The sequence below is a fragment of the Sus scrofa genome, chromosome 5 (assembly GCF_054392235.1).
Source record: "Sus scrofa isolate SSC_HxYL_T2T_F1_AM1 chromosome 5, Sscrofa_HxYL_maternal_Yorkshire_Landrace_v2.0, whole genome shotgun sequence".
NCBI classification, from domain to species: Eukaryota; Metazoa; Chordata; class Mammalia; order Artiodactyla; family Suidae; genus Sus; species Sus scrofa.
In genome coordinates this window covers 34,717,037-34,733,276 of record NC_139387.1, presented here as the reverse complement: position 1 = coordinate 34,733,276, position 16,240 = coordinate 34,717,037, and the positions used below count along the sequence as shown (strand labels likewise).

At 41.3% G+C, this 16,240-nt stretch overlaps 1 protein-coding gene across 50 annotated transcripts in view; it reads left to right on the top strand.

Annotated features, from left to right (window-relative positions):
- Window positions 1-16,240, top strand: part of GRIP1 (glutamate receptor interacting protein 1) — a 766,103-nt gene that overhangs the window by 687,405 nt on the left and 62,458 nt on the right. For all 50 annotated transcript variants that reach the window (XM_084956272.1, XM_021092918.2, XM_084956287.1 and 47 more), the window contains 2 exons: window positions 8,395-8,464; window positions 10,345-10,490. In XM_084956272.1, the coding sequence (XP_084812398.1) occupies window positions 8,395-8,464; window positions 10,345-10,490 (216 nt within the window). The remainder of the gene's footprint in view (window positions 1-8,394; window positions 8,465-10,344; window positions 10,491-16,240) is intronic.

The window sequence follows — 16,240 nt, the reverse complement described above, 5'->3', positions numbered from 1 at the left end:
GGTTAGACATTATAGAATGTTCTCGGGATGATTCACATTTAATTTGCTTCAACATTCAGAAGATTTCACCTCTCTTCAGATACAGAAAAGGTGTATTAACAAAGGATAGGGAGCATCATGTTCTACCTCTTCCAACAACTGTTTGAGAAGAAAAGAATCCACATTCACTGTGAGAACCAGTTTCTGATGGTGACAAACAACTAATGATTTTAAAACTTCAGGAGTCAAAAGATGATACCTTGAACACACACATTTAGCTCTGCTACCCCATACCCCCTTTTATTATTTTTTGGTCACACCTGTGGCATGTGGAAGTTCCAGAGCCAGGAATCAAACCCATGCCACGGCAGCAACCCAAGATGCTGCGGTGACAACATGGGATCCTTAACCCACTGTGCCATGAGGGAACTCCCCATACCCCATTTTAAAATGACAGGATAAGATTTTTCAAATAGCTAAAACTCCTGAGAAGAAAAGTAGAATAGATAACAGTAACTACATTTGGAAGTGGCAATGAAGATGGAGAAAGATTAATTTAAAGAAGCAGAGGGGAAAGCTGACAATAAAGTTGACTTGCATCCTCCACTCCCAGCAAGGTGGAACGGTGGAATCAGGAACTTCTGGAAGGGAGAGTGATGGGAAAACTAAGAAAGCTGGAGGATTGGTTGAAGTTCTGCTAAGAATGAATTAGCCCTTTAGATGCCTTTCCCCACCCAGCACTGCCAAGCTCCCCTCCCCTTCCAGGCAGAAGCCTGGTTTTATCCTGTGGAAAGTATGAAGGGCAGGGGTGTCTTTGGACTGGGAGGGCACAGCTGAGGGCACCAGTCCTGCTCTGAAAGCAGAAATTTCACTGAAACACTGACTGTGGAGGCTGCGGGTTTTCTCCCAGAAGCTCAAAGAAGCCACATAGCCAGGCTTAATCCCCTCCAAGTGGGAGGAAGAATGAGGGCCAGTTGACCCAAAGAAACTGCATGGCCTGAGCTATACAGTGACTGTCACAAGCACCAGGCCCCATTCAAGTGTACCAAGCTTTCAAACAGCTACTTTGTTGGGCCATCATTAATGGGAACAGCTAAGGAGAAACAAACAACCAAACAAAAAAAATAGGCATTTAGAGGAAAGAATCTGATATTAGAGACTATCAATAACAAAGAAAAGAAAATAGAGAAACAGCACATGTAGGAAAAGAAAAAAAAAAGACCAAAAAAACCCCAATCATTAGCATCATTTGTATCCACAGGCAGGGGTGGTGAGCACTGAAAACTATTATGCCATAGTCTCTAGAGGAGAGTAAAGAGCTCTTGAAAAGTAAGACTGGAGTTCCCGTCGTGGCTCAGTGGTTAAGGAATCCGACTAGGAACCATGAGGTTGTGGGTTCAATCCCTGGCCTTGCTCAATGGGTTAAGGATCCAGCATTGCCGTTACCGTGAGCTGTGGTGTAGGTCGCAGACGTGGCTTGGATCCTGCATTGCTGTGACTCTGGCATAGGCCGGTGGCTACAGCTCCAATTGGACTCCTAGTCTGGGAACCTTCATATGCCGCAGGAGCAGCCTTAGAAAAGGCAAAAAGACAAGAAAAAAAGAAAAGTAAGATGATAGCAGAAATGAAAGAATTCAACAGAAATTTTTGAAAAATAATGTTGAGGAAAATTTCTAGATATTAGGACAAAACAACAAATACATAAGTGAAAAACAGAATAGTGATATAATAGAGATAGAACAGAATAAATAGGAAAATATACAAGATGAGCCCAAATAACAATATCCAAATAGCAGACATTACAAACAGAACAAAGAAAAAAAAGCATCAAGGAGATATTTTCATAAATTTTCTAAAATTGATGGCCATAAGTTTCCAAATGGAGAGTTCCCTGGTGGCTCAGGGGGTTAAGGATCTGGTAGTGTCCCTGCTGTGGCTCAGGTCACTGCTGTGGTACGTGTTTGATCGCTGGCCCAGAAACTTCCCCATGCCATGGGTGTGGCCAAAAAAAAAAAAAAAATGTTTCTGAATGGATGGTTCCAAGAACTAAGGATGAAAACAGACCCACACCAAGGTAAGTCATCATGAGATTTGGAAACACTGGGAAAAAAAGATAATCCTACAGGCTTCCGAGACAGGAGGCAGAGCAGTGGGGCAGTTTTCACACAGCGTATCAGAATATAATAATCAAATAATCAGAATGGCATCAGGCGTCTCAGCAAATAGCAACTCTGGAAGCTAGAAACCAATGGAAGAGTGCCTTTGAAATTCTGAAGATAAAGAATTCCAGCCTAGGAGTTCCCTTTGTGGCTCAGAGGAAACAAATCTGACTAGCGTCCATGAGGACACAGGTTCTATCCCTGACCTCACTCAGTGGGTTAAGGATCCAGCATTGCTGTGAGCTGTGGTGTAGGTCACAGAGGCGGCTTGGATCTGATGTGGCTGTGGCTATGGCTGTGGCCAGCAGCTGTAGCTCTGATTCGACCCCTAGCCTGGGAACTTGCGTGTGCCTCAGGTACGGCCCTAAAAAGCCAAAAAAAAAAAAAAAAAAAAAAAAGAATTCCAGCTTTGTATTCTCCTAGCAAAGGTGGAAGTAGAAAATGACATCCCAACTATGCAAGAATTCAAAATACTCTCCTCCCTTGAATTATTTTACTGCCTAGGAAGCTCTTGGAGAGTGTGTACCAACAAGAGAAAGTAAAGCCAGAAAGAGGGAGAATTGGATTCAGGATGCAAGAGAGAAGTGTTAAATGATACACTGAGGCAGAGTCAGTATTTTCAGAGTTTGAATAAAGTTGATTTGAATCTGGCAGCACCAAACCAAAGTGGTTAGGGACACTCCCCCAACAAAAGTCAGAGGAACGACATTTAGAGGAAGAACGGAAGCAAAGAGAGGAAGTTATTTGATTAAAAAGCCTAGTTGGCCATTTGTGATCAGTTGTCCTTAGTGTTTGATCTTATAACCGTGAGGCATTTACAAGCTTAGATTTTGGTTATTTTCCATCAGCCACCACGGCCTTAGAGCCACCTCAGTCTAAACGGCTTCTTGCTTAATTCGTTTAACAAAAATGAAAGAACAGCTGTTCCCAGGGTCTGTGAGAAGAAAGTTCCCAAGGTCTGTGTAGTAACGATAGACAGCAAACAGTCCAGAAGGGTTGGAAACCTTTTATTGAATATCTGATATGAAATAACATATTGAGAGAGGACATAACCTGGGAAATCTGACGAATTCATGATAAACACTAGAAAATTAAGCAAAGACATCAAGACAACAGGGAAAATAAATCCTGCAGAAAAGGCAGGTAATCACGCCTTGCAACATGACTTGTCTTCAATTACTATGTACAGTCATACTAAAGGAAATACAGTTTTACAGAAATTATAACAAAACTGTATCGGAAGAAAGGGGGAGACAAAAAATGTATATGAGTATGGTGGTGGGATAGAAGGGAAAGAGAACTCACTCTTTCCTCTTTCACACTAGAAAGTACATAACACTGAAAAATAAGTAGCAATAGTTATATATTAACAATATAGAAATAGCCAAAATTTGCATCTGGGGAAGCAGAAATGAAGGACTGCTCTTCCAGTTGTAGGCGTGTATCATTTTGACATAACTAAAAAGTAACAATTTTAAAGTATTATAGAAAATAGTTTCCTTGTGAAGATCAAGAATGTATACCCAGGAGCAGCATGAAAAATATCAATTACTATAATATTACACAAATGGATATTTGTGAATTGGGATAACATTTCCAGTGAGATCTTCTTGCTGGGTTGCAAGAGCCATAAAAGACAGGACAAGGATGAGTTTTGAAATGGCTTGTAGATGATTCAAAAATGCAGTGCTGGAAACAACAAAAGCCATTGAACCCTTGTCTCCCAAATCACACATATGAAACACATGTATTATGTTTGTGGAAGAAATGACAATGACAGACTTGGTCTCAAGAGCAATGGGCTCGTTAGAGGGCTGGAGTACAGGGCTAGAAATAGAATACATACAAAAAAATAAAAATCATTTTAAAAATTAAATTAAAATTTAAAAAATACCTGAAGATCTGGTATTGAAAAGTGGAACCAGAAGCATCTCTCAAAGTCTGCCCTCTATCCTAAATACCAGAACACCTGCTTCAATGTCTATAACCCCAAAGGGGAGACTGAAGAATTCTTATCTTGAAAACTCAGTTACTCCAAATAGCGACGCTGGAGAGTCCCTCCAGTGGAATCAGATTTGCTCCTCTGTGGATCATCCATGAAAACAGCCAACAAGCACTGCTCATTTGAGGAAAGACTTCAGTCCAAAAAAGAGAGCACATGATAAAGGAGGAAAACTTTGGGGGAAATAGTAAGGAAAGTAAGGAGCAGGAAACTTAACTGTGTAATTAGTATCCTCAAAGAAAAGGGATGTTGCATTAAAAACAAGAAACGAAAAACAACAACAAAAAAAACCCTGGAGTTCCCATTGTGGCTCAGCAGGTTAAGAAACCACCATAGTGTCTATGAGGATGCCGGTTCGATCGCTGGCCTCGCTCAGTGGGTTAAGGATCTGGCGTTGCCACATGCTTTGGCATAGGTCACAGAAGAGGCTCAGATCCAGTGTTGCTGTGGCTGTGGAGTTGGCCAGCCATAAATGAATGAATGAGTGGATGGACGAAAAAATAAACAAACCTAACATGAGAGATACAAGAGGAGAGTTTGAATTAAAATTATTTTATGAAACATGAGTGGGGGGAAAGGCAGGATTTGATTTTATTTTTATTAATTTTTTGCTTTGGAGGGCCACACCTGTGGCATGTGAAAGTAGGGGTTGAATCGAAGCTGCATCTCCCGGCCTACACCACAGCCACTGCAGCTCAGGATCCAAGCCTCGTCTGCAACCTATACCACAGCTCAGGGCAACGCTGGATCCTCAACTCACTGAGTGGGGCCAGGGATCAAACCCATATCCTCATGGATACTGGGCAGGTTCTTAACCAGCTGAGCCACAACAGGAACTCCCAGAAAGGCAGTATTTTAAATTTCATCAGCATAACAGGATATTTTGCATCCTTGTTCTTTCCCTTTTGTCAGACTTTCAGTTCTGGAGGTTTGCCCATTTTATATTGAGATTCCAAGAGGTTGTGGTTGGTTTTTTTCTCTTTGCCCTCCTCTTTTAAACCACTGTCTTGATCCATTTAGTAGCCCTCCTTCCCATATAATGTAAACAGCTGGAATCACTTCACAGCAGAGAGAAAACTATTTCATGTTTAATGAATTCATGAGATTTAACTAGCCTGCCTCTCCTTTTTAACCAACTTCACCAGCGTTTCAGGGCCAGTGCCCCATCAGACGTGCCCAGCCCACAGTTGCTGTTCAATATATATGCGTTCAATGGATGATTCTGTGGAGAAGCCCAATCAAATGCAAAGAAAGCCCTGATTCTCATTCAAAGGGTCACAGAGCCCTCAGGGGCGAGGCAGGTCTGTGACTGAGTAAGGACAGTGGCAAATGGGAGACCAAAGGCAAAAAGAGAAAGGGGGAAACGGAGGCCAATGATGTTGGATACCCTTATGTAGTGTATTCTGTGTGCACTGGTCCAGTCACTTTACATATGAAAACTCAGTCCTTACAACAAAACCTCTATGAGATAAACACTATTATTCTTCATCACTATCCTACAGACCAGGAAACTAAGGTCCCTAAACATTATGTCCTCAAGCTTGTAGGGCTTATGCATGGAAGAGGCAGGATTTTGAACTCCAGCATTCTGGCTGCCAAGTCTTGCCTCCTAATTACTATGCCATATTGCCTTTCTGAATTTTTTTTTATCTTTTTAGAGCTGCACCCACGGCACATGGAGGTTCCCAGGCTCGGGTTCAGTTTGGAGCCACAGCTGCCAACCTATGCCACAGCCACAGCAATGCTGGATCCGAGCTGCATCCTGCACCTCCACTGCAACTTGACGCTGGATCCTTAACCCACGAAGCAAGGCCAGGGATTGAACCCTCATCCTCAGGGATACTAATCAGGTTCTTCACCCCCTGAGCCGCAACAGAAACTCCTCTCTGATTTTTTTTTTTTTAAGAAGCTATACATGTGCATGAAACCTGCTAATTTTTAAATGTTGGCAACTAATTTAATTTTTTAAAGCACTACAAGTCAAGCAAAACCTGCTTGGTTTGTGACTTCCTGAGATAGCGGAGAATAAAAACATGGTGCTAGGGTGTGCAAGCCATGACTGAGCCCTCAAAGCCCCAAAAGCATGGCCATATTTAACGTGCCCTGGTAGGCGCAGTAGTGACAGTGTCGGGAGCTCATACAGAGTTGGATCCACTTCTGGGTTCAACTTCATCCCTCCAGTGGGCATCACTTCATCACTCCAGTGGGCATCTGCCCTGGTGAACCTTTCACACCTCCAGGACGGACTTGGTTAATAGAGAAAGAGAAGAATATCATAAATGTGACATGGCCACCGTATGTATCTGTAGACACTAAGAAGTTTCAGACCTCCCTGCAAAGTTGTGTGGGTTTGTCCAGAGGTCACAGTGATATTTTCCTCTGTTACAAGGATGAAAGAGATGGGTTTGATGTATCTTGTTGCCTATACTGTTTTTTGTTTCAGCCCTTTTTAGTAGAACATGGTTTAAAAGGGGGGGGGAGACATTGAGTGCTCTGTGATGGTTACTAAATCTTGAGGAAATATTGTGTAAATTCATTGGCTGATGCTGGAAAAGTCGTATTTGCAGGTCATTACAAAGGTTTTGTTTCTGTGCCCTAAGCCCAGAACAATTTGCTGTTCTGAAATGTAACATGAGTAAAAATGCTGGACTTAGATTTCTCAAGTGGAATTATATCGTCATCGAGTGGAGGTTTAAATTATGAATTGAATTAGGTGTTGTGAAAGAATGTTTTGCATTCTTTGTTAGAAACTAAGAGTAATGATCAAATGAAGTCCCATTAACGTTTCCTGTGGACTAACTCAGACAGTGAGTAAGGTATTGGTATATGTGTTTGCTTTTTCTTTCAATGATGTGTTGAGATATGAAACCATCTGTTCTTGTGCATAAACATTTTCCTGGGATTCAGATGGGATTATGGGCTATGTTATGGTTCTGTGATTATTATGGGGTGATCAGACTGTTGGTAATAAAATCTTACTTTAGGGGCCTTTTAATGATCTTTAAAAGGAAATCACTCCAGGCTTCAGGTTGGCAAAACATCTCCTCTTGGAGGCAAATTGTTGTTTACAAATGTTGGCATGGTTCATTTTAATTATCGAACTCCTAAATTAAATGGAAATTTTCTAGGTCAAGATGATATTTTTAAACTTATATGGACTATGGTTCATTTTCAGGATTATGCCTAAGTAGACGCATTACTATTGCTTTTCATTACAATTACTTCATTATCATTAAATGGGAATATTCCAAAGAAAAGTTATAAAGCCCAAAACTGACTGCTATGCAGGAGAATAATTTTATCTATACACTCAATGAAGTTACATGTATATGTTTAGAAGATGCATATATATAAAGGTATAAATAAATAGCCTCAGTCACATTCCTGAACATTGCAGAACATTCTAGGTCTAAATTTTTGAGCAAAATTTAAGATGTATAATCTATCGAGCAAAAGATTTCCTTCTGAGGAAAAAAGAAAAGAATTTTCTGTCAGTGATTTTCATCCACTCTCCTACCCAGTACACTTGAGGGCCCCAGTATACTGAAGAGTGATGTCTTCTCAGTGGTAAGAAGTGAAAGAAGGGGTGGGAGAGGGGACCACATATAAGTACCACTAAGGGGAGCCCCTGATTGCTTTTAATACTTAGCGTTCACTTTCCACTCTTGAGAATCACAGATTGAAATAGATTTAAACCTGATGGCCAGCTTTGCAATCATTTTCTCCAGTTGCAAATTTAAAATAACCTTGTCTCAGTTTTCAAGATTATAATCACTTTAACACAAACATAGTTTTATTATCAAGAAGGAATAATGGGGAGTTCCCGCTGTGGCACAGTGGAATCTGTGACATTTCTGCAGCTCCAAGACTCAGGTTTCATCCCACGGCCTGGGAACTCCATATGCCAAGGGGCAGCCAAAAAATAAAATGAAAGAAAGAAGAAAAAGTGGTAATGGAAATTCTCTGGTGACGCAGTGGGTTAAGGATTCCAGCATGGTGGCTTGAGTCATTGTTTTGGTGCGGGTTTGATCCCTGGCCTGGGAACTTCTGCCTGTGTAGATGCAGCCAAAAAGGAAAAAAAAAAAAAAAAGAAGAAGAAGGGGCATTGTGCACATTTTTAAATTCATTGGCTGATTATCTTTGCTTTGTGCACAAACCATACTTGCATCAACAGGTGCTCATTTTATTGAGCCCTGTACTGTCCTGGGTGAATCATGATCTAAAGATGTGACTGTTTTATCTTGGCTATTGCAGCACCATCCAGTAGAAAACCAGGAGACCCGCTTGTCATATCAGATATCAAGAAAGGCAGTGTGGCACACAGGTAAGAAAGGTGGTTCTGGTACAAAGGGCATTTCTTAATTATGACAGAAATGACCCCTTTCATACCCAAGGCAACCTTGTTAATGGATCATGATATTCTCAGTATTTCCAGGCAGCCACTATTAATCAATGATATTCGATATCTCTAATGTCAATAGCTATGTAGAGCGCTCCCCTTATGTCAGTTTATTTCTGCACCCAGTGCAGGTAGCTGAAGATGTTCTTAGGGTCTTTCATGAATCCAGCATAGCCTCTCCTTCACAGATCATCGTCCATCCTTCATTTTTCCAGCTAAATTGAAAGTGGTCCCAGTTATGAGAGTCACCCCACATGGAGATAATAGCTTTGGGGAGAGTTTTGCTAGATGCCAGAATGTCTTCCCTAATCCAGCCAGATCCTTGCGCCTTAAAACAATGTCTATGTCTCCTGTTTGGTCCATGGACGATGAACATCAGGGAGTCTCAAACTTTTAATTTCACAGATCAAAAATATTTTAGGAGTTCCCACTGTGGTGCAACAGAAACCAGCCAGTCCATGAGGACACAAGTTCAATCCCTGGCCTCTCTCAGTGGGTTAAGGATCCAGCATTGCCTTGAGCTGTGGTGTAGGTCGCAGACTTGGCTCGAATCCCATGTTGCTGTGGCTGTGATGTAGGCTGGCAGCTGTATCTCCGATTTGACCCCTAGCCTGGGAGCTTCCATATGCTGCAGGTGTGGCCCTAAAAGGAAAAAAAAAATTAAGTGATTGGGAATATTGATGTAGGAATAACTTTCTTTTTATTTTCCAATTAAGGACTTAAAAAATTCAATCTATTCTCATAGTCTTTTCATTAAATCAACATGTTAACACTCAAAAAACAGTAGGAAGGATATTGTATGAGTTTAGCTATTTAACTATTGGCTCAGATACAGTGACAAGGAGACTCAGAAATAGGGCAGATCCAACAAGACAGAGTTTGTCTGTTGTGTGGCAGTTGGGAGGCAGGCAGGAAACTCGACTGGAAGAGCAGCTCTACCGCCCTCTCCAGCTTGCTCCAGTCACTGCAATTGTCCAGCCATAGAGGGGAGGTGGTGGTGGTGCCGAGAGAGTCTGGAGTGTGCAACTTTAGGGGGTGACCCAGAAGAAAGAAGGGGAGAATGGATGCTGGGAAGCAGTTCGCAATCTCTGACACCGACAGAACACTTAAAGGATGGCTCTCCCACCACATAACCTTCCTTACAAATAGGTGTGCCTATACATAGAGAGATACATGCAAGCATAATATACATTGCCATTTTTTTTTTTCATTTCATGGTGGACCTTAAAAACTTTCAAGACTTGCAGCGGCCCACAGCCAATGTTAGAAGTAAGCAACCACTCTCCAGATAGCTAGCAGCATCAGATTCACCTTTTCCCCTTCCTGTAGCCACAGTGAGTTTCCCGGGGCAGGTTGAAATGACAGAGACATGAAGACTCAGACCTCTGCTAAGTCCCTGGCATCTTGACCCCCTCCCTCCCTCTACCCTCTCCTAGTATCTGGACTGCCAAGGATCAGAAGTGATACAACATGTGGAGAGGCATAAGGACACTCAGGCTCTGTAAACCGGGGCCCACTACCCCCCTTTCTAGGGATCTTAGAATTCCTGAGTAAAGCGCATATGGTTGTCCTGGTTTAATTGAAGAACGCATAAGAAAAATGTTTTTAATACTCTGCAATTTAAGGTCCCGGCAGCCATCCAAAATAAGACTGGCAAACAAGGGATTTGTCAATACAACAAAAAAAGCTGAAGACTCTCATTTCCTCTAAAGAGGACCATAATGCTACTTTATGCTAGATGCCTCTTAGATCAGCCTGGTTAAATGCTCCTCATTAATCATGTGCTGATGTATGTTTACCAACAGAACTGGAACCCTGGAACTTGGGGATAAATTACTCGCCATAGATAACATACGGCTGGACAATTGCTCCATGGAAGATGCAGTTCAGATCCTCCAGCAGTGTGAAGACCTGGTGAAGCTCAAAATCCGCAAAGATGAAGATAATTCAGGTATCGATAACCTCGCTAGTTCAGACTGATTTCTCTCACTGCCCATCTGTCACCGAAGATATTAGATCTTGGTGTTTTACATACAACAGCTGGCTAGTGACATGGCAGCCGTGTTTTACATAGTTAAGAGGGTCTTTAAATTGTGCGTCGAGAGGGTAGTAGGGGTTTTAAATAATGGTGCTTTTAAGTGATATAATTAGGATATTTTCATTATATAAACATTACAACTGTATTAAGCTAATTTTTAAAGATGAAAACTAAATCATCACCCAGTAGCACCCTAGGAAAAGAGAACTAGTCATTTTTTTAGTTGATATTATATTACATAATTATAACCCCTAGCGCATGTTATATTTTTAACTTAGCTTTATAGACGTTATTTATTTCCCCAGTGTTTTCAAGTTTTTCCTTTATGTAATTAGCAGTTGACTTTTGCCTAATAATCCCACTTATTGAATCTTTCTGAAGCATTTGATTTTGTTTTCATAGATCCGGTGTACAAATCCTTTGTATCATTTTAATTTACTGCTATAATTTATTTACCATTTTTGTCTTCTTACTTGAATTGGTTCCAGTTGTTTCATTACTATAGGTGGCACAATCATGGATATTTTTATGCATGGATATCTTTATTCAACTTTTCTTCTTTGGAATTATATCCTTAGGAAATATTCCTAAAAGTAGGATGGCTGAGTCCAAATGAAAAGGGAAAGCTTTGGAGTTCCCATTGTAGCTCAGGGGGTTAAGAACCTGACATAGTGTCTGTGAGGATGTAGGTTCAATCCCTGGCCTTGCTTAGTGGGTTAAGGAACCAGCGTTGCTACAAGCTATAGTGTAGGTCACAGACACAGCTCGGATCTGCTGTTGCCATGGCCATGGGTTAGGCTGGCAGCTGCAGCTCCAATTCAACCCCTAGCCTGGGAACTTCCACATGCCACAGATGCAGCCTTAAAAAGGAAAAAAAAGGTGGGGGGGGGGGAGAAAAGTTTATGATTCCTGAGGAGTCTTGTACCATGTTGCTTTCTAAAAGGGCTCTATCTACTTTTCCTGCTTCCAGTAATGTTTGAATGCAGGAGAGCAGTGCTTCTCAAACATTAGAAGGTCTCAGAGTCACCCGAAGAGCTTGTTAAAACACAGTTTCTGGGCACCAACCCCAGATGGGGTCTGAGACTCTCATTTCTAGCAGACTGCATGGTGATGCTCCTATGACCCAACGGTCTGAGCAGCCCCAAAGCAGCCCTTCTACCTGATTATAAGAACCCAAGCTAATTGAAAAAAGTTCATGAATTGAAAGAGTCAGCTCAGTGGAGAATTTATAGAAAGTGGCATATATCTATAACATAAACATTTAATTAAAAATGTGCTAGTCTTTTGGGGGAAGCCAGCACTTGATGCTGATTGTAGTTACAAGTTGTTTTGCTTATTTGCCTAAGCATAATAAACAGTTTACAGTTTCCAGGTTGGGATTTTGTGTTATTTTGTTTAATGCAGTGAGAATTTAAAGCATTTGAAACAGTCTGAATACTTACTCCATCTAGATTTTTATTTCCCCAGTGTTTTCAAGTTTTTCCTTTATGTAATTAGCAGTTGACTTTTGCCTAATAATCCCACTTATTGAATCTTTCTGAAGCATTTGATTTTGTTTTCATAGATCCGGTGTACTCATATTTCATAGGTTATATAAGATTCATTCAGTTACATAGTTACAATAACAAGTAAAACTGGCATAAACAGGCTTGGGAATAAACATAACTGACTCTCAATTTTTAAGCTTATAACTCAATCGGTAGTAGGAACCGATTGAGTTATAAGTAGAGGTGCACAGAGGTGCCAAAGAGTAAAATCTGTTACTCTGGTGGCACTGGTCAGTGTATTTTACAAAGAGGATGGAGAGTCACAATTAATCCAGTAAAGGAGTTCCTGTCATGGCTCAGTGGTAACGAACCTGACTAATTTCCACGAGGACACGGGTTCAATCCCTGGCCTCACTAAGTGGGTTAAGGATCCATCATTGCTGTGAGCTGTGGTGTAGGTCACAGACACAACTCAGATCCCAAGTTGCTATGGCTGTGGCGTAGGCCGGCAGCTACAGCTCTGATTCGATCCCTAGCCTGGGAACCTCCACATGTTACAGGTTCAGCCCTCCAAAGACAGAGAGGAAAAAGGCAATTAATCCAGTAAATTGGTTACGGGGAGACTGTTTAAGAGAGCTTCTGCTGACTATAATTTCATCCCATCTAATAATGAGCTATTGTCAATGCCTTGGAAGCTCCTGCAGTCTGATCCTCTAGATCCAGAGTCTGTGGTCATGTCGGGCCAGGTTTTTATGGTTTCTCTTCAGAGTCAAACAAGTTGGTGGTTACATCCATCAGTAAGCTGGTAAGGAGGATTATATCCAAATATATTTTGTAACAAACATTTAAAAATATGCATAGATTTCTACTAGTTATTTCCCAAGCACCTGATTTTCTGCACCAACATTTGCATTTCTCTCCTGACAAGCATGCTTCATCGGCACTTTCTTTGGGAGATTTATTTTAAAAGGGGGATAAAACCTCTAGCATCAGGCTGGGTTCTGTCTTAGGGAAGAGGCAAAGCCCTATGGAGAAAACGCATTTTGCATGATTTGCCCAAGCTAAGCAGATCTCAGCCATCTTCCTTGCAGAGTGAAAAAGCCAAGCCCTAGATGAATATGTATGGCACTTATGGTTGGCAGTGTTCCCAGTTCCAAAGCCAGGCTGTGCAGACACACTGGGAGGAGGTTCAGAAACAACGGAGCCCTCGAAGAGACAGATCTTACTTTTAATTGCTTCTTTCCTTTGACTTATTTTTTTCCCCCTTTCAATAATCCCTCCCCCTACAGTCACTGTGCCTAATGCTATGGCAATGATCCTGTTTGTTAGGGGTTTTTTTAATTGATTTTTATTTTTTCCATTATAGTTGGTTTACAGTGTTCTGTCAATTTCTACTGTACAGCAAAGTGACCCGGTCACACACACACACACACACACACACATGTATATATACATTCTTTTTCTCACATTATCCTCCATCATGTTCCATCACAAGTGACAAGATATAGTTCCCTGTGCTATACAGCAGGATCTCATTGCTTATTCACTCCAAACGCAATAGTTTGCATCTATTAATCCCAGACTCCCAGTCCCTCCCACTCCCCACCTTTGGCAACTGCAAGTCTGTTCTCCAAGTCCATGAGTTTCTTTTCTGTCGAAAGGTTCATTTGTGCCATATATTAGATTCCAGAGAGAAGTGATATCATATCGTATTAGGTATTTTTTTTTTATTTTTAAGAGGTCCAACTTTTAAAATCCTGAATCCTTCCATTGAGAACCATGCACCAACCCAAAATAAGACTGCAAATATAGGCTCAAGAGACATATTTACCAAACCATATTTTCTCAAGTTGTTATAATGAAATATATACTCACTTCCATCAATTCTTATAACAGACCGTTATTTGAAAATTGATCATTGATTTGGAAGAATTTGAGTGTTTCTGAATCTCCCGTTGTGGCTCAGTGGAAATGAACCCAAGTAGTATCCATGAGGATGCAGGTTCCATCCCTGGCCTCGCTCAGTGGGTTAAGGATCCAGCATTGCTGTGGCTGTGGTGTAGGCTGGTAGCTACAGCTCCGATTCGACCCCTAGCCTGGGAACCTCCACATGCTGTGCACGTGGCCTTAAAATAAAAATTAAAATTAAATAAAGTAAAAAAAAATGTGTCTCTATATCCTCTTCTCCATGATAATATCAGGATAATTTGAGTAACTGAATTCTTTTTTATTCAGAGCAAAGCATGGGGGGGAGGATTATTCAAAATGTAAAACCTGGATGTAAGATTAGTTCAAGACAGTCTGTGGAGTCATAAAGAGGACACACTTTTGAATCAGACCTGTGTTTAAGGTCCAGCTCTGCCATATGTGAGCTGCATGAGTCTGGGCAAGTTACCTAACCTGCCTGAGATTCAGTTCCATTCTCAGTTATGTGCACATAATAACACCCACCTCAGGGAGCCATTGCAGCTTGTTGAGAGAGAGATGTACTGGTACAGTCAGTATTCAGTAACTGGGAATTATTTTTATCATTATTACGTCCTGAAATGCCTTTTCCCCATATCAGTTCTGATCCTTGGTCAAGATATAAATGAGTGGGAAATAAGCATTAATCATAACAACAGTCACTGATTTCTGGAAGTTTGATACTGTGCTTAATCTGAAATCAAATCTGGTGATGTGAACTCTTGCCATCCTTTGTCTCAGTGTTAGAATGGTATATTCAGTATATATTCTCTACTCCTTAAAATATTGCTCATCTTGGGCTTTTTCTCTACATTAGGAGTCTTCCACGTCTTTCCGTAAGTGCCTGCTCCTCTCTATCCTTGGTTCTCTCATCAGTTGTAGAGAGTTTATAACCATACTTGATGCAGCTTGGTTTCCTAAGCTCGTGGCACTGCAAGTGAGTTTAACAGATGCTACTTCAAAATGTAAACATGTCTTCCAGCTGCACTAATTTATTGCTCTGCCTTGTACTTTACCCAAGGAAATGGTAGAACTATTCTCAAATGCTGTTGAAGTCTTTGTTTTTCATTCAATCATGTCGTCAGCATGTAATTTAAAGTCTGTAAGGTGCTAGGGACTGCCAGTTCATAGATTTAAAAGGAAGGACACATTCTCTGGCCTTAAATCAGTCACTGCCTTATGGGAGAAACAGAAAATAATTAACAATATGATGAATGTTCTAGGTGTTTGTCCAAAATGTTAAGAGAATGTGAAGCATCCATCTGAGCAGGGGAGCTCAAGAAAATGCTTCTAACAATCTTGCTCTTGAGAGTATTTGACCGGTGGTGTTAGAATTAGTCAGAGGAAGAGTATGAGCCAAAGGGGAGGTCAGAGAGTGTGGCACATCCTTATAGCAAATACAGATGCAGCAAAAAGAATGTGTAAGGACTTGGTAGTGGCTGAGTAGATAGCACCAGATCATTATGGTCCTTCTAAACCATGTAAAGAAATTTGAATCATACTCCAGAAGCCAATGGGGAGCCGTGAAAAGACATAAAGCAGAGACGTGAGCCGACAGTAGTTGGTCACTGGTTGCAGTCACTTACTGAAGTACTGAAGAGTCTGCATTCACTCTGTTTCTGAATGAAATGGCTAAGGCCTCTGGACTGACTCCACAATGGACAAGCTGGGAAACTTGGGAAAACTAACCTCTCTGAGCCTTGGTGTCCTCATCCATGATGTCGACTGAATGCCTCCTCCACATGGTCATCTTGACAATCAGAGGAGGCAGTATATTGAAGCACTTAATAATGTATGGCACCAAGTGAGCCCCAATGAACACTAACTATCAATGGCCATTATTAACATGTTTTAGGAATTAATCTTAGCTTTATTATACTGTGACCAAATCTTTTGGAACATTGGGGGTGTAGGGATTCCCACCCCACCCTCCATATTCAGTGGCCATCATGCCTTTAGGAGATTTTTCCTTTGCCATCTCTTTCTTTTTTTCTTTTTATGGCTGCACCTGCAGCATATGGAAGTTCCTGGGCTAGAGGTCAAATTGGAGCTGTAGCTGCTGGCCTACGCCATAGCCATGCAACATGGGATTTGAGCAGCATCTAGGACCTACGCTAAAGCTTGTGGCAATGCTGGATCCTTAACCCACTGAGCGAGGCCAGGGACTGAACCTGCATCCTCCTGGATGCTATGTTGGGTTCTTAACCCAAT